General features: G+C 37.3%; 3 protein-coding genes across 4 annotated transcripts in view; all 3 read right to left on the bottom strand.

Annotated features, from left to right (window-relative positions):
• Window positions 1-5,702: 5,702 nt before the first annotated feature.
• On the bottom strand, window positions 5,703-13,961 carry rbm39b (RNA binding motif protein 39b). 2 transcript variants are annotated; one of them, XM_042491797.1, is made up of 15 exons: window positions 13,881-13,961; window positions 12,075-12,132; window positions 10,442-10,491; window positions 10,165-10,356; window positions 9,049-9,105; window positions 8,631-8,748; window positions 8,388-8,540; window positions 8,056-8,193; window positions 7,893-7,958; window positions 7,607-7,811; window positions 7,343-7,429; window positions 7,160-7,256; window positions 6,624-6,729; window positions 6,354-6,432; window positions 5,703-6,253 (listed from the first exon to the last, which is right to left on the bottom strand). In XM_042491797.1, the coding sequence occupies exons 2-15, from the start codon at window positions 12,123-12,125 to the stop codon at window positions 6,153-6,155; spliced, it is 1,500 nt and encodes a 499-aa protein (XP_042347731.1). In that variant the 5' UTR covers window positions 12,126-12,132; window positions 13,881-13,961; the 3' UTR covers window positions 5,703-6,152. The 2 variants fall into 2 exon arrangements, with proteins under 2 accessions (XP_042347731.1, XP_042347730.1); XM_042491796.1 differs by having other exon boundaries at window positions 13,743-13,953.
• Window positions 13,962-15,810: 1,849 nt separating this feature from the next.
• Window positions 15,811-17,540, bottom strand: LOC121946702 (ammonium transporter Rh type B-A-like). Its single transcript, XM_042491396.1, has one exon. It carries the CDS (start codon window positions 17,514-17,516, stop codon window positions 16,092-16,094), a length of 1,425 nt encoding a protein of 474 aa, XP_042347330.1. The 5' UTR covers window positions 17,517-17,540; the 3' UTR covers window positions 15,811-16,091.
• A 5,757-nt stretch (window positions 17,541-23,297) lies between these two features.
• slc12a5b (solute carrier family 12 member 5b) overlaps window positions 23,298-23,521 on the bottom strand; it is a 43,604-nt gene continuing 43,380 nt past the window's right edge. Inside the window, exon 26 of the mRNA XM_042491395.1 lies at window positions 23,298-23,451. Coding sequence (XP_042347329.1) covers window positions 23,360-23,451 — 92 coding nt within the window. The 3' untranslated portion in view covers window positions 23,298-23,359. The remainder of the gene's footprint in view (window positions 23,452-23,521) is intronic.

Below are 23,521 nucleotides of genomic sequence, written 5' to 3' on the forward strand. Positions count from 1 at the left end.
TTATATTTTTTTGAAATGCCATGTTATAGTGTTTTAGTCCATTTTTCCAACACTTCATGCTATGGCATGTCTCAGCATGTTATTTTATGCAGTTTTCAGCTGTTTTTTAATTGTTTTTAGTACATGACATTTTTTGACATTTTCGCCTTATTATATCCTTGCTTTTTGGGTCATTTTTTCCACGTACCATATTATGGTCTTTTTGGCAGTTTTTTTCAAAATTTTATGCTATGGCACGTCTCTGCATACTTTTTTATGTAGTTTTCAGTTATTTTAAGCTGCTTTTGGGACATGTCATTTTTTCACATTTTTGCCTTACTATAGCCTTGCTTTTTGGTTCATTCTTTCAACATGACATATTATGGTGTTTCTGTCCATTTTTGCAACATTTTATGCTATGGCATGTCTCTGCACTCTATTTTACGCAATTTTCAGCAGTTTTAGGCTGTTTTGGGGACATTTTTTGAGATTTTCGCCTTACTATAGCTTTGCTTTTTGGTTCATTTTTTTCTACATGCCATATTATGGTGTTTTTGTCCATTTTTGGAACATTTTATGCTATGGCATTTCTCTCCACACTATTTTACGCAGTTTCCATTTGTTTTAAGCATGTTATCTTTTGACATTTTCACCTTACTATAGCCTTGCTTTTTGGGTCAGTTTTTTCCACATGCCATATTATGGTGTTTTTTGGCCATTTTTGGAACATTCTATGTTATTTTATGATTTTGAAAAATAAACTATATACTATTGTGTGACTTTTTTTGTCATGAGTTTAAACATGTCTTTACAAATAATATACTGACGGGATATGAGCAGATAGAACGGAGGGAAACGGGCACGGTTTGAAGTGATACAAGACAGGTCGGCCACTTTTGTTAGTGTGAATTTGTTTTTCTCCTGATTATGTATTTCTTTGTCCTGTGATGTGTTTGTATTTATACAGATTGATTTGTTCTTCTTTTCGTATTAAGTCCTGTTTGATCTGATCAAGGTGTGTATGGTGTACATGTATATGTGTATGTGTATGTAGGTGTATATAAGTGAATGTATGTATGTAATTATGTACATCCGTATATATGTGTGTAGGCCTCTGATGTTGTTTTTTTGCCCATGCTTTTATTTATTTTTATATTGTGTCTGATTTTATTTGCCATGTTCTAAATAACAATTTTTCTCTTTTGGACGACAATCTATAGTTTGAGTTTTTTTATTTTGAATGACAAACTATAGTAAGATTTGTTTTCATCATGAACTTGGATGACATACTATAGTATAACTTTTTTTTTACTTTGGACAATATACTATAGTAGGACTTTTTTTAAAAAATTATTTTGAATGGCAAACAATACTATGATTTTTTTTTCATGATTTTTGAAGACCCTACAGTCTGACTTCTTTTTCATCATGTCTAACAAGATACTATACTATGACTTTTTATCATAATTTTGATAGACCTACAACATTATGACTTTTCACATCATAATTTTGAATTGCATATTTTAGTATTACTTATTTCATGATTTTGGACAACTTACTATACTATGACTTTTTTTATGACTTTGGACAACACGGTAAAGAATGATTTTTCATTATTTCAAACAACATACTATACAATTACTTTTTTCATGATTTTGGACGACATACTATACTGTTACTGTTTTTCATGATATTGAACAACATACCATCATACCATACTATGATTTTGTTTTCATGATTTTGGATGACATTCTATAGTCTCAATTTTTTAAAACCATTTTGAAATACTTTTTGATTGTGATGTTTGTTAGACATACTATAATTTTTTTATTATTTTGGACGACACACAAAATTTGACTTTATTTCATGATATTGGACAACATACTTTAGTATGACTGTCTTTTATTATTTTGGATGACATATTAAAGTATGACTTTTTTCATGATTTTGAACGACATAATATGCTATGGGTTTTTTTCCCACTTTTAATCAGGGGAGATATGTGAACAATAATTAATTCCAAAGTGCACAATAAAGATTTGACCTCTTTGTGACATACTATGAATTTAGGGCTTACATATGGCATGGATAGTTTAGGAATATTACCTCTGGCGGGGTCTAGATCCTGGGGGTGGTGGTAGAGGGATGGCTGAAGGATGAGGGTGATGGGATGAGTAACAGGTCTGGACAGTGGATGTCCTGAAGACTGGGGGTGAATGGTTGGGAGGAGGGTCACATCTGTTTGTCCTGAAATGACAACTAACAGCAGCAGAGAGGAAAACAGATTTAAGCTGGACTGCAACAATATGATTGGCCTTAAAGATATTGTGATAAAATCTGGTAGGATTAATTAGGGCCCGAGCAACGATATTGCATATCGGCTGATACATATCTTATATCTATCGATATAAGTCATCAATGACCTACCTCGTGCCAAAACTGAGGTATAGGGAACGTTGAAACCATTTAACATGTCAGGAGGTTTAGCTCAGTGGGTAGCTCAGGTGGTTAGTGTGCCTGAGGTTGCTGGTTCAAGTCTTATCTGGGACAAGTGAATTTTGAAGACTGAGCTAAACCCAAAGCAAGCAAAGAGCTAAAGGGAACATTGAATACATGAAGTTGGGTTAAGAGACAGGAAGGACAGTCAAGAAACAGGAAGTTGGGTGAAAGACAAGAAGATTATGAAGAGACAGGAAAGTCAGTCAAGTTACATGCAGTTGGGTTTGAAGACAGGAAGGACAGTCAAGAAACAGGAAGTTGAGATAAGAGACACTTGAGTGTAGGTAGAAGATGGAAGTAGACTGTGAGAGTATAGGAGGTGAAAGTAGTAAAAAGAACTAATCAGAAAGAAGAAAGTAAAGGACTGGAACAGAAAAGTCAGGAACGGGGCAGAGCAGTAAAACAGGAAAGTCAGGATGAGCACGACGCAGCATGGCACAAATCTGGAAAGATGACATAAGGGGATGCCACATCCCTTAGATTATCGGTTTGAACCATATATCAGGCAAATTTTTGGACAGATGTCACTGCCTTTACTGTGCTATAAAGCATGTTGATTATAAAGCAAACCATGTTTGGATGTTTGGCTCAGTTGGTAATGCAGGAGGTTAGTATGTCTGAGGATGCAGGTTCAAGTCTTGTTTGGGACATTTTATTTTGTTTATGCCATAAAACTTAATTTGGCTGTAGATTCACACAGTTTAGACACAGGTTGATATTGCTGAACAAATTAGGCATGTAAAGTTGAGTGATATATCGTTTTGGCCCATAAATCAGGTGAAGTGGTCCCGAAACAGGTAAAACCAGTATCGGCAGATGCGTCTGTCAAAGTCAAGGAATATTGGCCGAATTCATATACCAGTCGAGTTTCAACAAATCCACTGCTAATACTGAGTTTTGCCCTGCCAAGAATTTAGGTGATTATTGGCTTGAACCACATATCAGGCGAGTTTTTTGACAGACGTCGCTGCAGATACTGAATTTTGTCCTTCAACACCATATGACCCTTATATAAGTAGGGCGGACAGATATATCAGCTGATATTTTATTTTACCTATGCCATAAAATATCATTTGTCTGTAATTTCATACAGTTGACACTGATTGTAATATTGCAGAGCAAATTCAGGCACCTAAAGTTGAACGATATACTGTTTTTGCCAATAAATCAGGTTACGTGGTCCTGAAACAGGTAAAACCAGTATCAGCAGATGCGTCTGTCAAAATCAAGGAATATCAACCTGACTCATACATCAGTTGAGTTTTCAACAGGCGCCATTGCCGATATTGAATTTTCCACAGAGCAGACAGTCAGTTGATATTTTATTTATGCCATGAAAGTCAAATGTCACTTGTACTAGATAAGACTTAAACCAGCAACCTGAGGCACACTAAGCACCTTATTTACACACTAAGCCAGACCTGCAGACACATTGCATATTTTTAACATCCCCTTTTGCTTAGTATCAGCAGTGACATTTGTTGAAAACTTGACTGATTCATGAGTCAGGCCCAAAATCAACTAAGTTCTTGTCAGGGAAAATTCAGTAAATTCAGGAGACAAGGATACAGCTGCGTATTGTTTTAAACTTTTTAAGTGTTTGTTGCGAGGTACGTCATCAATGTCTTATATCAGCAGATCAAAAAGATTTATCAGCCAATACTTTATTTTGTTCATGCCATAAAAATCAAATATCAGCTTGTGCAGGTGAGACTTGAACCAGCAACCTTGGGCACACTAGCAACTTCACATATCCACTGAGCTAAAGCTCCAGACAGAATGAAATGTTTTGACATTCCCTTTCCATCAGTGTTGGCAGTGAGCTCTGTTGAAAAATTTTATTGATATATGAGTCAGGCCGATAATCAACTAAGTTCTTGGCAGGGAAATTTCAGTATTTGGTATATTTAAAGGAGACAGGGTGACAGCTGTTTTTTTTTAAACTGTTTTAAGTGTTTGTTGGAAGTAAATCAACCTATGACATATCAGCAGAGCAGACAGATGTATCAGCTGATATAGTATGTTACTCATGCCATAAAAGTCAAATGTCAACAGACCCTGGCAAGCCTTGAACCAGCAACCTAGGACACACTAACCACTTCACTTACCCACTGAGCTAAAGCTCCAGACACAGAGTATTTGTATTTGTTCCTTTAGATCAGTGTTGGCGGTAATATCTGTTGAAAACTTGACAGACTTATGAGTCAGGCCGATAATCAGCTAAGTTCTTGGCAGGGAAAATTCAGTATTCAGTATATGAAAATTCAGGCGAAAAGAAGATAATTTTGTGTTTTTTTTAACTGTTTTAAGTGTTAGTTGCAAGGTATGTTATCAATCAGCAGAGCACAGATGTATCAGCTGATATTTTATCTATGCTATCAAAGTCAAATGTCACCTGTCCCAGATAATACTTGAACTAGCAACCTCAGGCACACTAACCACCTGATTTAACCACTGAGATAAACCCCCTAACACTATATGTTTCCCACATTGTTAAACCTGAACTTGCAATCTCATGGTTTATAAGTATTTCAACAGACAGCCAATGCATCTGACACCTGTGTTTCACCTTGAATATAGCTCTTTACTTTGGAGAACTGCATACACCTGTCCTGGATGAGGTTTGAACTTGTGACTTAGGTCTGCAGGTAAGCCCTCTAACCAACTGAGCTAAACTTCCAGACTTTTCAACTGTGTTTTGAGTTGCACTTCAGACTCTTCTTTGAGAAGCGGCCTGTAAAACTCGCCTGCCCTGGATAAAGTTCAAACTCAACATTCCAAATAGGTTTTTTGTTTAAATGTTAATTAACTTCCATGAAATTTTCAGTTTGTTCTACAAATAATGTGCACCAAAACAACGTGGAATTTATGTGCCCTTCAGTGCCATCTAGTGGGCGCTGGAGTATTACATCATGTGAAATATCTCACTGCAAGGTCCAACTCTGCGTGCATTATCCGACTTTCACAGAAATTTATGGCTGCTTTAGCTGGAGTTCACCAGTAACCCAACATTTGTGGCGGTATGAGGGCCCTTTCAATGCTGCTTGCAGCTTTAATTTAGATTGATATCCTCATCTGATAAAAAAGAAGTGAGATTTATAATGAAATTTCAGCATTAAGAGTCTTCCTGACAGAACTTTAGCAAAGCTTCATGAGTCTTTCTTTTCATGATTTTGGAAAACATCTTATACTAAGACTTACTCACCATACTTTGAACCATAAAATGAATCGTCAAATTGCCAAAGTTTATTGGGAGCCTTCATACAAAAAATGAAATTATGGCTGTAAAAAGTTACAAAGGATTATTGATGACATTGATATACTTTTGGCATTTAAGGCCTATTAACCCAACACAGTTTTGTAACTTTTTGCATTTTACTTTAAATCTAAAACTGTTGATTTAAACAAGCAGATAAGACAGGAATATTTAAAAACATACAGACCAATAGATACCTGCAGATTACTTCTCGGTGGTAGTTTACAACACAAACCCACAAAAAATTTGAAAAGCAACTCAAAAAAAAAAAACAAAAAAAAAAACTGCCTAATCTTCAATGGTGAACACATGAACTTGAGGCAACTTTTCATTACACACAGCCAACTAATTCCAATGCGTCTTTTTCCATGACAGCAAACAAATGTATTTACACTGACTTTCATGAGCATGTCTCAGACTATCGACGTGCTGGCATTAGAAGCTGCTTTGCAGTTACTGAATCAGGGAAAAGGTTGTGGTAGGTTGGTAAGGGAACATAGGCAGCAGTAATCATTTTCCCTGAAAAAGAAAGAATATATTTTTTAAAAACCTCACAATCGCCATTTTCTGTTTATTATTGACATTGATGGATTGAAAACCAAATGGCATCATTACATACCTGCAAACCAGCGTCCATGAAGAGCATTTACAGTTGCCATCGCTGCTGGTATTGAGGGACACTTCACGTACACATTACCCTATGTGAAAAACAAAGAAGTCAAGTAATCCAGCATCCAGTTTTTGTATGAGTTTTTTTAAATCATTTTGTCCACAGTGAGGTCTGTGAATCTTTTGGAACACAGACTCTATTTACCTTCGATCCACCAGTGAGAGTGGATTTTATTTTGTTGAAACAGACTCTTTAATACATCTGTAAGAATCAACTTACTTGAGCGGAGTTCTTATCGACATAAATGTGAACAATCCCTCCGTGTTTGTTGCACTCTTCAATAACATCATCTTGGATCTCAATGGCCCAGCTGGGATCATTTTCCCTGAGAAAACATGGTAACATGGTAGTGTTAGATACAATGGCTTCAAAAGCCTCAACTGTTCGTATTCCTGAAACAAGAAGACTTTAGGACCAATGATTTGCCATGAGACGAGCTGCAAATACTTGCAATGCCCCGCCATACATTGGCAATCTGTGAAAAACAATGAATTTCGTGATAGTATGGTTTTCTTCTTTTAACAACACCCACTGGGTTTGTCTAACTCTACCACTAAAACCTCAGATTAGCTTTAGTAGGACTTTAAGGATGCATTTAAGGATGCACTACTCAAAACAATTCCCATTACTCACAATGAAATCACTTCAAGATGATATGTCTTCACAGGATGAAAAATTACAGTCTCTTTCAAAGCACATTTTACTATTCTTTAAAGACAAACTTTAAAAAAGTGATCCTGTCGGAACATGCTTACGACTGTGGGTTGAACAGGTTGGACAGCTGCAGGCAGTGTGTTGCAAGTGGCTGTGATGGGAGGTTCAGAGCTTGGCTTGGAGCTGGAGTTGGAACAGCTGAAACAAAAAGAGAATCATTACTCGTCACTGAAATTTCTAATAAATCAATCAATAAACACACAAAATGTTTTCCATCATTTCACCTGGTGGAGCAGCGATGTTTCCAAAGGGTATGGACCCGGTCATCTGTAGAGCCTGCTGAGCAGCAGGAGGAATCTTCAGACCAGTTCCTGTGCAGAAATACACATAAAAATATTTTAATGTAAGCAAATACATGTGGAAGACAGTGATTTTGCTCTGCAAAAAACTTTGTGAATAAAATGTTTAAAAAAATTGTTCCCAGTGACAAAATAACTTATGTTTTACATTCTCTCTGTCGACACAAAACAATGCAGATTATAACGAACCTTCTGCTAGTCGAGCCATTAGCTGCAGACGCCCTGTGGTGCCGAGGTCGATGCCAGTCCTTTCAAGTTCATCGTTGTCCAGGAACGAGCTGGCTGTTGAAGAGTCTGAGCGCTCTGTAACATGCCCCACCTTCATCGGACGTCCAGCCAGCTCAAAGCCGTTCAACTGCTCCAAGGCCTTTTTTGCACATTCTGCATCTGCAAACTTCACAAAAGGGAAAAGTTTAGATTCAAATGAGTTGCAAACAATTAACAATTGTCAATGAAATACGGATGATTTAATTACAGATATGAAGCCGTATCCTTTAGATCGTCCGGTCTCGCTGTCCATCATCAGCTGGATTCCCTCAATCTTTGGGGAAAAAAGCACACCCGTACGGGACGTTTGTCATGAATGCATCTACAAAACGGATTTAAGATACAATTTATACATGAAACGTGATATCGACCTTTCCAAAAGGCTCAAAGATCCCTCGAAGCATTTCTTCAGTAATGTTGAAGTGCAGCGAGCCCACATACAGCCTCATCGGACCTGAGCTGCCCTTCTGTAGATTGTTGGCAGCAGCTGCAGCTCTGTTTTTCTCTGCCTGTAATTACAAATAGAAAGTAATGTATTTAAACTAATTCAGTATATCAATGCAGAACAACCCAATCTATTCAAAACTCAAAGCACTGTGTTAAATGAGTTTATACTTGAAAAAATCTGTTTAATAGAGATAAAGCGGAAGAAATAATTCAGATGCAGTCTGTATTTATATTACCATTAAGTCAAAACACCCACCTGAGAGGCCTGGACGATGATGGGCACTCCCAAAAGCCTCTGGCCGGTCAGTCCAATAGCTAGTGGAACAGAGGAGGCCTCCACAAACTCTATGTATGCGATGCCCTTAGATCTCCTGGAGTTTCTGTCAGAGATCATTCTCACATCTCTTACCTACAGAGAGAAAAACGGCGACGATTTAACATAATTTCTACACACAGACTTGCTGAATTATTTGGGATAATAGCTTGACAATTAACTGACTTTTCCGACAGCTGAGAAGAAATCTTCCAGGTCTCGAGCTCTGATTCTCGCAGCGAGCTGCATGCAGAAAACTGTGCGGGCATCTCTCTCCTCTGGTGTTAGATTGTCGATTGGTTGCCTTTAAAAGACGAGAATTACCAAAAAAAATTTAAAAAGTGCATTTGGAAATATGAGAACAAACCATTTAATAAACAGGAGAAAACACTAAAACTAACAGCAAGTCATGGTTGAACTGCTTGATTTTGTAATACATTAAATATTTGTTTTTGACCAAATGTAACCTTTAAAAATTCACAAATAATGCTCAAAAACCTCAAAGTGAGTTTCTAGACAATTACTGGGTTTCCGGAGGCTGTGACAAAAATTTGAAAATGCACACATACGTCTGAAAAGGAGTCATTTGAAGGTTTTATCTCACCTGATGGGACTCTTCTCTTTTTTGAAGGGGGGGCTGCGACTTTTGGAACGTTTCCGCCTAAAACATGAAGAAGAATTGCTGTATTTTAAATAAAGTTGAAACAAAAATCTTTGGACGGTATTAAGCATGTTGGCTCCCTATCGCAGCTTACTGGGACACCTAAATAGAGCCATTGTTAATTTTATTAGTAACACTTGTGCTTCTACTATCACAAGTCAAAATTTCTGCTCTGAAAAAGACCTAGAAGCAACTAAGGATACTCTCTGAGGACAAAATGTATAACTTTACATACTTGCCTATTTGAGTACCTGAATTTCTCTACACGAATACATTTAAATATTTTCTGAACATAATCATATTGCTGTCAAAGCAGAAATTGGAGGACAATATTATTCTGACTTATTTGGACATACAACAAAGATACCTGACAGGCACAACAGCTGTTTTTAACATCAGTAACTACACCTGTACAATCTTTAGTCCAATAAAAACTAGCTACTTTATGGAGACGGAGGGATCCTTCTGTTCGTTCTCTGCCTTCATTTCATCTGTATTGTTCACGTTTTTGAAAGCTTAAAGATCGGGACATAACTGAGCAGTACCAACAGAGATCGTGGTGGCAATGCAGCAAAGTTCAAGCACGATAAGACCTTAGAAGGCGAAGAAGTTGGAATAATGGTGGAATAGAAGGAACTGGTGATATATAGTGAAATTAGCATAAAGGACGCATGGAAGTATGACAGTAATGTTGACGGCTAAAACTGACGCATCTAAATTTGTGCATAAAGTATAAATGAGCCATAAGGCTGAAATAGCCCTCTGCCCGACTACCTCCATCTGCCCGGTTTCACATGCAGTGCAATTTTATGCAATAAATGTAGTAGGGGTCCCTGCTCTGTCTCTTTTTCAGCTAAGTGGTCTTTGGGCCTGAAAAAAGATCCCTGATCTAAACAATAAACGTATAACTGAATTACCACATCTCTAAGTCACCAAAAACTGCATACTTAATAAAGATAGATGTTATGCAGGACAATAAAGTGCAGTAGATTATACAGGTGTAGCTAATAAAGTGGACACAAAATAAATATGTCATCCAGTATAAAAGAGGTCACATACACTGGGCTCTTGCGTGCTCTGTATCGCCCAGAACGCTCCTTGCTTCGGGACTTGCTGCGATGGCGGTCTCTGCTGCGGCTTCGTTTTCTCTCTCGACTCTTGCTCCTCCTCTTACCCTTCTTTTTGTCTCTGCTCCTGCTTCTTCTCTTCCTGGAGCCTGGGCTCCGGCTCCTGCTTCGACTCCTCCTTTTCCTGAAACGTGTTACAACACTGCTATCGGCGTGCACAACATGACATCAGAACCACAAAACCAATATGCCATAAATTCAAAACTTACTTCTTGTTCTGGTCTTCATGTCCATTTGCATGAGAGGACTTGATCTCATCCTAAGCAAGGTTGATAGAAGAACATCATGAGGACGTAGATGAAACATTTCAAGTCGTCAAGGTAAAGGGGATGGGGTGGGACAAGAGAAAATGCAGAATATATTCAATTAATAATAATACTTCAAAACTTCCTACTGTCATGTCTGGACAGTGTCCTTCCACCACCCCAATAGCTTCCCATCCCACTCCTGTTTTTTTACAAGGCTGCTCAGTACTTAATGCAACAAAGCAAAGTTAAGGGAGAGTGTCCAACATATTAGCTGAGTTCAGGAAGCTTTGTCAGAAGTCAGATCATCTCCACCATTCCCCTTCTCATAGGTCGTACCAATGCCACTATTTGTGCCTAATCATGTGACCACGCATGGCCCACGACCACTAAAAGAGATCCTGTGTGGTTGGTGTCAGTCCAGTGATCTTCACCCATTTTCGTTCTTGGACTGTAAGAGCTCGATGCCACCTCTGTCACACATCTTGCCCTGAAGCAAACAGGGATTCACACTTCTTAGTAATATTGACGCCCAAGAAAATAAATGAATAAATAAAATAAGATTAAAAAATTTTTAAAAATGAAATAAATCCATCAAATCAGCCACGTGTTACACTGCCATTATCTTTAGTTTGCATATAAGCAATATTTCCAACCTTTTGACTTAAATGGAATTACTAACTACTGAAAAGTAGCTCACTTTATAATACAATAATGCTAGATATAAGTATCTATTTTACAGTTATTCTAGTAATATATCAATATCTGTGGTATCGTGTAGCATGCAAAATCAAGATGCTGATTCACATTACAGTTGACTATGGCAAAGAGGCAGTATTCATATTTACGAACAAGAAAAATCCTGTATTTTGCCATAAAATCATGACATCATGCTGAAGAGTTCGCTCCACAACAGCAATACCTACATTTTCAAGCATACTACTGTCATAATAAATATGCTGAATTTAGAACAGTTGTAGATTGACACAAACACAATTCAGGATCTCTTATTAATTTGGGAAAATTATATTTCCAAACACAACTTAATAAATGATTCAAACTAAAGAGCAATTTGGTGAAAGTTGAACTACATGAACTAAGGAGAGACACATTTGTATTTCCATTTCTGAGGTTTAAAGCAGATTATTTAAGACTGCACATTCAGAAACAGTGATGGCATGCGGGTTGTAAATCTGAATACTGCCTCCTTTGCTGGACAAGTAAAGATGGGCTTATCAACCATTGGCATTCACCTTGTTGCAACCGAATAGGGATTGGATGTTCTAGGTTGAATCTCTTTTAGTCCTAAGGTGAACCACAGTACATCAGTATATGCACAATAACTACCTTCCTTTTTTTCACAGTTCACAGTGGAATCAAAGATGAATTCATGGGAGTAGAGGTGAGATATCATTAGGGAAGTCTATAAAGAGAGATAGATGTGGATTTATTTATAATTCTGTATTGCGTTTTAAATACTCAATCACACCACACAACATTCAAGTAAACTTTGTCACAGTAGCAAATATAAAAAGGTCTCAAAGGGTAAATCATAACAGTGAAAACAAGCCTCATATCTCTGTAATCTGCAACCCACCTTCCTGAATGGAGCCTCCAGCATGGCCTCAACGTCAAAATCATCAGCCATGATGATCCTGTGAAAGAGAGATGACAATTATTACAATTAAGCAAGTATTGATAATTTATTACAGTACTTGTTTTATATGTGTACTCAAGGTTTACTTTAAGTTAGAGAGAATTTCACCCAAATATTTACAGGAACATAACATATGACTTTTTGGTGGCATTCAGTGAATTTTTCTTTTATAAAGTTACCAATTATTTTAAGATTCTATAATGCAATGTCTGAAACACAAACATTCATAAAATCCCACTATCCATGTGTTACCACTTTCAACATGAAACTTTTAAATATCTTGTCAGGCCTTATTTACAGATTAACTAATTCAATGACTTTTAAAACATGTTAAGGATCTGTGAGAACCCTGGTACTTTACTCTAACACATTTCCCCAACACATCTGAGTTTCTTGCTACAAAACAGGGACGGTGGGCAGGAAGGAAGGGAGGATGGACAGATCAATGAATAAAGGAATGGAAAAGAGGTAAAAACTGGATTTTATTCTTCAACTCCTTTATCTGTGAAAAATACCTTGTTTTTCCTTCAATAATAATTAAAGTGGTGTAAATGTAATAAAGAGAAAAACTTCGTAGTTCTCAAAATTTTAAGCACTTATTTTTTAAGTTATTTCATTGTACTTTCTTTCAATACTAACACTTAACATCACACAGCTACTTTGGATACTAAAGTACACTATGTATCTGATAGTAAAACGCCTTTAGCAAAGAATTATTCTAAAAGGGGACTTTAACTTGTAGTGATTTACTTTTCAGAAAATTATATTAGTATGACTTTCAAGTATTTAATCCACCACTGCCATTAAATACACACAGAAGCTGATGCAACATGTAACTGTATCATACCTTTTGTTATGTTACCAGCCTTGTAATTTATTTGTCCTGGATTTTTTGTTGAATAATTTTGTACAAGCAGATAAAGATTGATTTGCGCGGGTAGACATCGTTTCAGCAACAGAGGCGAACTCATGTTTAACATCTAACACCCACAAAGCCAGTAAAATAAGTTTTAGTTTTAAACAAGAAATATTTACGTAAATTAAATGTATGTTACCAAGGTAAGGACAGCTAGATGAACGTTTTCTAAAAATAAGTTAGTTAGATGGCAACGAAGCGACATGTTGTTTGTCCAAAACTTCCGTAACATTTCCCTCAATTTCCCTGATTAAATATTACATCAGATCAATTTAAAAGGTATATAATCAGACTCAGTATTTCACTCTTAAAGTTACAGATTCAACAGACCTTGAGCATAGGTTCAGTATTAGGTAACTGAAGCTAGAATAAACACGCGTTGCACTCAGCACGAAGCTAACTCCAACTAGCCACCTCGGGATGCTACATCTCCGTCGTTTCAACGTTAGCTTCTGTTAGCTCATTTCAATGACCCTTATTAATAATTTACAACAGCGTTTGGCTAGACTGCTTATATAAATATGATTAAACACATGAATATAATCACTAACAATCCATCCTAAACGTCATTGCTCCTGGATGTTTACAGTAGTTCGTGTAATGTTTACGTTGGAAAAACAAGTTAACAGCCAATATGGCTAACAGCGTTTCCGCGGCAGCGAGCTAGCTTAATTAGCAAACATTGACGTTACCGTTTGAATTTGATGAAATAATGTGCCAAAGTCAAAAAATCACGGGAAATGGGCAGCTGAAGAGACTCGCCTCGACGCCTCCCTCTCGGTAGATCACAGAAAGATAAGATGAAATCACAATTATCGAAGTTATGTAACCTTTTCTTCTGATAGCGGCTCTCCGTGGCAGGTCGTGGCCTGGTATCAAAATGCTCGCCTTCCGTCTTCTTCGTCTTCTTCCTCTGCTGCGAGAGTTTGCTGCATCGGCGATATCCGGTGTTTACCTACCGCCACCTGTTGGAGCTCAGCAGCACTACGCCGCTGTCTCCCCGATATATTCTATTCTATTCTATTCTATTCTATTATATTGTATTATATTATATTGCATTATATTGTATTGTATTGTATTGTATTATATTATATATATTATATTATATTATATTATATTATATTATATTATATATATTATTATATTATATTATATTATATTATATTGTATTGTATTATATTGTATTGTATTGTTTTGTATTGTAGTTGGATCATATAGTTATATACAGTCTGCCTCACCCCATGGATGCATTACACGGGGAGAAGGCAATGATCAGCTTATGAAAAAATGATACATAAAGTACCAAGACATAAGTTTTTTTTTTTTTTTTTTAAGTCCAAGAAGAAAAATATCCCTAGAAATAACAAACAAACAAACAAAAAAACAACCTTCCTTTTGTTCTCCCTGTAAAACAAAACTGCGGGCACAAATGTCATTGGGATTTAGAATGGGGCTTTTCCACGCGAGAACAAAGTCACGTTAGTTTGTTCAGTGGCTCTGTGTCGCCATCTGGTGGTGATTTGAATAAACGACTCTTATCTCTCATTTCCTGTTCTAGATAAAGATAACACCAAAATCCATCAGGACATCTCTGAAGCCAATAATAACCGTTTGAATGTAGTTTCAAATATAATTTGTTGATTATTTTGTGTATGTTTATCTTTTGCTACACATCGCTGTTTCATGTATGAGGACACATGGCTACCACTTGTTCACTTGTTTTAAATGCTCCACATTTAAAAGTTTTCAGTTTCATTTAGATAACCATGCTCACTCGAAATCTACATATCCCACAAACTTTGTTTTCTTTGCCTTTAATTTCTAAATAGCTTTTAACTTTGAAGAACAATCAGATTTGTCTTCATTGGGATCTATCAATTCTTTTAAAAACTGCAAGATTTCCCCTCCTGTTTACTTTCTTGTTTTTGACTTTATGTACTTTTATCTTTTATTAGCCTGCTATTTTTGTTATCATCTTTATTTTTTCCTTTTCCTGTACTATATGTAGTATTTAAGTTTCATTGCTTTGCAGCCCTACTATTCACACAGCCCAATCTGTGGTCTGGCAGCCGTTTACTCATTTTGTTCATTAGTTTCACATTTTGTAGATGATGATTCTCACATCATAGTCAGGTTGTGTTTTTTTTCAGTGCATTAGGTTTTTTTCTTAATATGAACTGAGTGCTATTCACATGCTTTTCAAGTTGTTTGGCTGTAGGTACTGATCAGACTATACACTGGTGCTGTTTCTTCATTTATATCTATATTTATACAAGCGTATATTCATATTTTATATTTCCTAAGTTCATTTTCCTTTCTTTTTTTTGTCATTACATGTTTTATTGACACTGTATAAAGTTGTTATCTATGTTTTGTCCAAACATGTATTTATGGAAGTTAGCCTGCTGGGTACCAGGTGACCTTTCAGATGATCTCTCATGTGACTTGGCCTTGTGAGTATTTGAAGGTGTGTTTCTGCACATAGCAATGACTGAATCAAACATTTATGAGAGCATAGTCTAGTGTGCAAACTTTGCTTTTTGTGTAGATGATGCATTGTTTTTATATTACTACATTCTAATTATTATTTTTTTTATTGTTTTATAGTTCGATTAATATTGTTTGTTTTTGTTGTGTTGCTTAAAACACGATGGTGCATTTCTGGGGTGTTTACATCTCTCTTCATAGCTTAAATAAAACAAATTTGCACGCAGCTTAAAAAGTGTTTATTTCACATCAAAAAGTTGTGATGAATTGGCCAAAAAAGCTAGAACACTCAGTCTCCTTTCACGTTTGCATGTCAGACAATAAATAACACCATTAGTGGTTGTATTAGACAGTGTTGGACAGTGTCACTGCACAAGTATTGTTTTTCATTATTAATGATCTTATTTACAATGTAATGGGTAAAAACATTTAATTAAAGTTACTGTAACACACTGTTGAGTGATGGTAAATTCCACTACTTATAAAGACAAATAAAGGCTTATTTACATTTTTTTCTGCAGTCAAATGTGTTGACCACATTTGGCTGCTGCTTTTCAGGCAGCCGAATCCTCAGTTGTAATTGTGTTATTGAGTTTAAGTGGTGAATCATAGTCTGGAGGAACATCGAAAAACAGCTCGTCATCAAAACACAAATCATCAGATGGTGCTGCGAAGTACGGCAGCTTCAAGACGAAGCCAGTGAGGATGCCTCCCAGAGCTGATACCCCGATGGTGGAGAAAATAGCTGCGACCTGGAAGAGAGCCTGTTCCCGGGCAGTCCTCCCCAACCCCGGCTGTAAACCGGGGATTAACATCTGGAGCTCTTGCAGTTTAGGGTCTCCCTCCATTGGTGCTCTGTGGGTAAAGATCTCATACAAACTGGGGCCGTACATCTCTTCAGTAGCCATCAGTATAGCACATATCCCTGCAGCACAGGATATAAGTCCTGTTAGGCCGTGCAAATTATGTATTCCACACTGATCCTGGATCCTGAGGCGCCGTGCCAGGAGGGGGCTCAAGTATTTGTAGCCGAGCATGCATGCAGTGCCGCCCATCATCCCCAGAGCGTATGCAGCTGCAGGCGTTATCATCATATCTACAGATGCCCCGACTGTCACTCCTCCAGCCAGCGTCACGTTCTGAACATCCGCCATGGTGATCTTACCTTTCTTGCTCAGCAGGGCAGAGAGAGCGAAGGCTGTGAGCGTTGAGGCACTGAGGCTGATGAAGGTGTGGAGGATGGCTCTGTGCTGGTCGTCTCCTTTCAGGGTCAATGCCGAGTTGAAGGAGGGCCAAAACACCCAAAGGAACAAGGTCCCCATCACAGACAGGATGTCAGACTGGTAGCTGGTGCTCTCCTTCGCGTGGCCTTCGTTTAGGCGAGGTCTGTACAGCACAAAAGTGACGCCCAAGCCAAAATAACAGGCAAACAGGTGAATCAGGATGGATCCTCCTGCGTCATTGATCTTCAGATACTTGAGCACGGCCCATTCTGTGACTGCAAACACCGGCACTTCCAGCAGAGCCATGACCAGCAGCTGCAGCGGGCTCGTCTTCCCCAGCACTGCCCCAAAAGATATCAGCACCACAGCACAGGCGAACTCTGCATTGATGAGGTTGATCACCCCAAGGTGGATCTTACCATCATGGCTGAACTGGAAGTACCCCTGCACCAGAATGGCCCACTGGATTGCAAAAGTAGCTGTGAGGAAGTTAAACACCATCCCTCCAAAGCCATACAGTCTGAAAAAAGCCAGCAAACACCCAAAGCCGAGGAATATCATGACCTGTACGTCTGTAAAAACGGGATAGTCCCTGTACACTGCGTTGTCCATGGGGTTAGTCCTGTTGGTCTGAAATCTGGCGTCCGCGTGCTCATCATATGTAACAAAGGCAGCATACAAAGCGACCATAATCACCTGTGTGACAAACAAAAACACAGGTAATCTCACTCGCAGGCTGGTTGACTGCGTCTTCATCCTGATGCCTCTTTGGGACAAATGACAGTCATTTCTTCTGCAGCAGGTATTATCTCTGTTTAGATAAGACAGCTCAAAGGCATTCGTCATTCCTGCACTCTTTCAAACAAACATAAGCACTTTCCCTCACAGAGAGACATTGCTGTGTGGACTTTGGACATGTAATAGTTCTGACACCTAAGCATTTTTTTGTGGATATTTTATAACACAAAACTGCAGACTGACTTTGCATCTGTACATTAAAAGTAGTTTGCCTCCAAAAGTATATAGGCACCTGTCATCAGAATAATTTTTTGTAAGAGTTTAACGATTACCAATGCATTTTCCACAAACACACGTCCTCTAATAAAGCTCTTACAATAAAAATATACTTTATAAGAGTTTATATGCACTAACATAATTTGTGTTGCCATGTAAATTTTTGATTTAATCTGAAATTCTTTTGGCCTGCTGTGATTGTGGCTGGCTGATTTCCATTTGGAAACATTGTGAAAGACAGTCTGCTGACCTGTGAGCCTCCGTGTCAAACAGTCGGGACATATGTTTGTTGCGTCACAATTGGTTAAAGTGATAAGAGGAGACTGATATAACAGTTTGTATCCTAGATTAAATTTACACAACTTCCTTATTGACACCTGCTGCATGTCGACAGTTCTGTAACCATTTGGTCTAAAATGAAAATAAATTATTAACCCCAAATTTTAAAAGGCTGCTACAGTCTTTTTTTTTTATTAAGCTGAAGCTGTGGTGCTGTTCCATGGTGCAGGTCAGAATAAACCAGAGTACAGATAAAGGTAATGACTAATTTTAGGATTGTGAACATTTTTTGTTTATGTGCTTTCTTAAAAATAGCATAAGAATTAAGAGACTGTTGCCAACTCTGGAACTGATTCATTGTGGTAGAAGTGTTTGCTCCTGTCCAAAATGTATGCTGAATTGTAGAGACATTCATGTTTCCCAGAGGATGCATCGTAATGATGCCTTGACATTTCCCCTAATGCCAACATCAGGTCACAATTTTGACTTGTTTGATATCTGTAAAACATATGACATTTCTGTAAGTCTCAACTGTTCTTTGTGTTTGGTGCAAGCAGCACCTTCAGGGCCAAAAAATGAAGCCAACAAAACCACAAACTGCAGTTCCTTGAACGGCCACTTGAGGCTGTCTCTGCAAATCCCCATACACCCCCATTTTAAAATGCTCAACTTTACAGCAGAAATAAACATATTTACAGCCTAGAACAATATATGGTTTTGGTCTCTATAGTTAATTGTAACATCAATGACCATTTGTGTTGAACTCATCAATTGAAACTTTATTATGGTTTAATGTTATGCATAATTAAGGGCGATGTCACTTGAGTGTCAGGCTGTCTGAGGGGAATCAACACAATCACTGAGTCACTTTTACACTCTAGTCGAAACATAGTCTTTTCTGGCTCCAAAAAAAAACTCAGAGCTTCAAAACATTAATGGCTAGATGGTAACTGTACATTTACAAAGCCCTTGCAAGCCACAACATTGTCTTCCTGTTTTATGGTGTGACAACTCTGTGGTTAAAGTCCGGTTAGATTTAGGTGCAAAGAGGGTTAAAATGATCACTTGAAACATGGAACAGGAATTTTTGCAAATCCTGGTTTACCATCTAGATATTTAGACCCCTCAAAATAAGAGACCACAAGCCAATGAGTGATATCATGATGGCTATGTCCATTATGTTTATACTGGTGTGGTGCTAATGAGGAACTTTTGACTATGCGAACCAATAAACTAACATGGTGTAATAAACGTTATACTTGCTGTGCTTAACGTTACATAAGTCAATAAGAAGTCTTGCCTCCTTTCCTACTTCAGAGCAACATTAATTCTTGCTTCCATATACAAATTGCTGTTGTCTTATCCCTGACACAACACTGTAGCACAATTAAAGAGCAAATTCTTCTGTTCAAGATGTGTGATGCTGAAAAAGTGGAGGGATGTAGACAGCGGCCATTAGCAAAATTACAAACCATAGGCATAATCTATAAGCAAACACAGTAAGAAGAAAATGACAGGCACTTGAACTGTGTCTGTTCTATTAAAATGATTTTAATTTATTGCATTTTGTGCCGACATATAAAATGGTTTCTTTGAACCATTACTCTTACATAATTGCATAAGACATGGTAGAACATAAAACAAAGTTTTTAAATTTATCATTTTAAAAGACAATACAAACTGTCTATTTTGTATCTATAAAACTCGCATTAACACACATTACACGTGTTACCTCTAAGCCTAAAATCACACATCTATTTACAAATGTCCCATCTTCATCCTATCTTGCTGTTAAGAACACTGCTCTCACTTAAACAGGTTCACACACTAACACACAGCATACAGGCATACAGTCACAGACACACAGATGCTCACATACACACTCTCTCTCTGGGAGTTTAAAAATTGTGACTCTAAATTTCTGCAGACCGGTAGACCGATATATCAGCCTGTAGAGCTACACCACCTTCTTATAAATCAAAAGTAAATCGAGTTTCTGTTGTTGCTATTATTCTGCACCAACACTTTTCAAGGTAATGAGGGAAACACTGACGGCTGCACAGATACTCACAGAAAAGACGATGCATCAATATGTGTATGACAAGATGAGGTTCTGTATCTGCTACAGCATTAAAAACAATACATTTATACAATAAATCTGAAGGATATTAGAATACTGACAAGTCTTATGATTTCCTGGAAAAGACAATGAATGCTTTTTGCTATAACGTGATGCAGAAATTTCTAAATAAGACTTGAGGGCACTAAATGTGAAGGGGAAGAGGGAAGTAAAATTAAACTACTGTGTACATACATGTTGGATTAAAAAATCATCATAAACTATTAATAATAAACGCTTTTCTGCCATACTGATATCATAGACTATGTACATGCTGGGACAAGATAATGAACACTGGCCTCACTCTTACTGGTCATATCCCATGAAATGTTTGCTGTATCAGTTGATTTTCACAAGTGTGAATAATACCTAGGACAAAAAATGCACGTGCATGAATTTATGTCACACACAAACAGAAACTAAACATCCACTGTATTCACTCTCACACACAGTAAACTAAACATCAAACGTCAGCAGCATAAATCATCCTTAAATAGTTTAATATGCACCTATTGAGATAGCTCGAAAACGTTTTTCATTTGCAGATTTTATTCCTTCACATTTAAAATAGTTTGTAATAGTTTAGCAGCGAAAAAACATTATAAGTTGTTTGATATTTTGGATAATACGCTTATTTGCTTTCTTGTTGAGAGTTAGATAAGAAGATTGACACCACTCTCTCATGGGTAGCTTGCAGTAAATATGAAGTTACAGAATTAAGACTGGAAATGTCGCCTGGCCCTTCCTGAAGAGCGTCCTCTGACACGAGACAATTTGCCATTTACGGGGGGGGGGGGGCTAAGCAGCTGACACCAAGCTGAGACTCCAGGAAATTGCTGCTCCCTGTCAAGTAATACTGTGGCTCACACCCACACATAAAAAGGCTAATTATCATTTTTACACCTTGGTTTTTGTGCCAATTAAACAAATAAGAAATGATTTATTAACTGTTGAGCTTAAGAGGTGCTGGTAGGTGGATTTTGTGACCTTTGGACAGAGCTATCCTGGCTGTTTCCGGTCGTTATGCTAAAAAAAAGCTCCAGCTGAGAGTGGAATCACTTCTTTTACATCACTATCGGCACGAAATCAATTGAGCAAACAGCTTCTGTGCACTCATTATGCATAAGACTGCAGATAAGACTATTTAAATTTTTTCTTCATAAATAATTTCTAAACTTTTTTTTCTGAACCATGCTATCAAAAAATAAATTCTCTGAGATAAAATTTATAAAGTAATATCAATATGTATTTATAAACATCTTGCACTAACTTTTGCTGTAAAATGACTTTTTACAAACATATAATAAGATTTGTTAACTTTCACCATAACACTTCGCACTTGTATTTAAGTTTTTCGAGATGCCTTGTTCTAAATTTGTTGAATTCTCACATTTAACTTCCACTTATAATGTTATATTTAAGAATTTGATGTTATATTAAACAATTTCAATGTCTGATTGTTTGCATTGTGTATTGTCACAAAAGTAGGGTTCACTAATTTAAGAATTACGAAGAGGATTTTTCCTGAACTCAATAGAGAAAATAAGTGAGGTAAATGATTTTTAGAGATAAAATGCAGACTTCATATGTCATGTGAAATCATGTACCAAACTCTAGCATATCTTTGACAATTTGAGGAATTTACTTCTAATGTTTGCATTTGAAAACAAAAGAGAGAAAAAGATCTAAGTGCACCCAGATCAACCAGCACAACATCTACCACAGGACAGTATCTGGGCTCTCTGGGAAACATAACTGCAAAACACTGGAGGTAATACATATCAGACGATTATTGAATGTTTGTATTTACATCACAGAGCTCAGAGGCTTTTTGCATCACTGCGTGTTACTGAGTCCATTCAATCTATATGATCCCTGTCGGACTGCGAGGATAATAAACTCAAGCAATCGGGTTTAGGATCATGATAATCTTTTGATTTTCATTTCTGCAATGAGATAAAATCCCTGCCATAAGAATAATGAGTCTGTGATGATACTGTTGCTGTTATGATGTTCATGACCGGGGCATAAACTGCAGTTACACAGATGATGTAATGTTAGGGCCCAGACACACCAAGCTGCCGGTCGGCAGTCGCCAATATTTGGCTGTCGGTGAGCGTCTGTCGCTCTAGTTTTTGCAGTATGTGCTGCACCATTGACCCTTGTTTACTGTATTTCGGCCAATTCAGCAAGTTGAAACGGCATCCGAAACAAGGAGCCCATTGGTGAATGAAATCACTGTGATTGACAGTTTAACTCAGCGCACGAGAAGATTAACAGAAGAGAGGAAAGCAAACAAACAAAAAAAGTCAAGAGGGGGTGAGGTTGAAACAAACTTGCTATATCAGATGAGATTTTTTTTCAGCAATAGAGCTTGTTAGCGGAAACTTTTTCTAATTGTGACTTCAGGTGATGTAACAGATGGCCTTCGTCTCCACCAGTTTTTTGATGTCGGTTTGGTGTGTCTGGGCCTTTGGACTTCGGGCATGTAAGTTTGTGCAAAATCTAAATGTCTAAATCTCAATATATTTTATCCAATTTGTCTGTTTTGGTAATTTATGTACATATTGAAATACAGCTCCCACCTCTGTTTTTTTAACACTAATGTTTTTCATCACATCATCATCACATGAACATAGAAAGTTCCTTATCTAACTCTTTTCCATGATCAATGAATATTATGATCAGTATCTCTAATATTAATACCTGTGTGATTCCAACCATACAGTGACAGACAAAAACAGACCAGGACAAAGAAAGACAAGATTAGATGAATGAATACTTAAATAACACCAATAAATAAATAACAAAAAATAATAAAAATTATAAAGAAAAACATTCCTCTTTTACAATAGTCAGGAATAAAAGCAAAAGGACAGAAGGCTGACTTTACCTATCAGAAAAGGGAAAGAAAACCTCCCACTTTCTCAGATTAAGCTTTTAGAGTCTTTTGTTTTGCAATAACCTGTCGAACTAACCATAAACTCATTGGCTGTTATCAGCTGACGAGTCGAGAACAGAGACATGACTGTTGCATAATGTATAATAATTCCTCATGTGGACAAACAGTTAAAAGGTTAAATGAGTTGATGCTATAAGAGGGTATGTGAGGATTTTCTTGGAACAATATTGACTGGAGAGAGAGGGCAGAGTTCATGTAGGTGCCGTTAAAAGACCTTAAAACCCTTCAGGAGTAGATGGTGATGACCTCACGTCCACCTCCACGCACCAGAAGGACCCGATTGAGACCTTCAGTGAGAACTTCCAGGAACTCCATGTCTGAGAGACAATCAGAGTGAAGGAGTATAGTTTTCTTACATCATATAAAAGTGTTGGCTAGAGATTTAAA

The sequence above is a fragment of the Plectropomus leopardus genome, chromosome 8, assembly GCF_008729295.1.
Source record: "Plectropomus leopardus isolate mb chromosome 8, YSFRI_Pleo_2.0, whole genome shotgun sequence".
In the NCBI taxonomy this organism is placed as follows: domain Eukaryota; kingdom Metazoa; phylum Chordata; class Actinopteri; order Perciformes; family Serranidae; genus Plectropomus; species Plectropomus leopardus.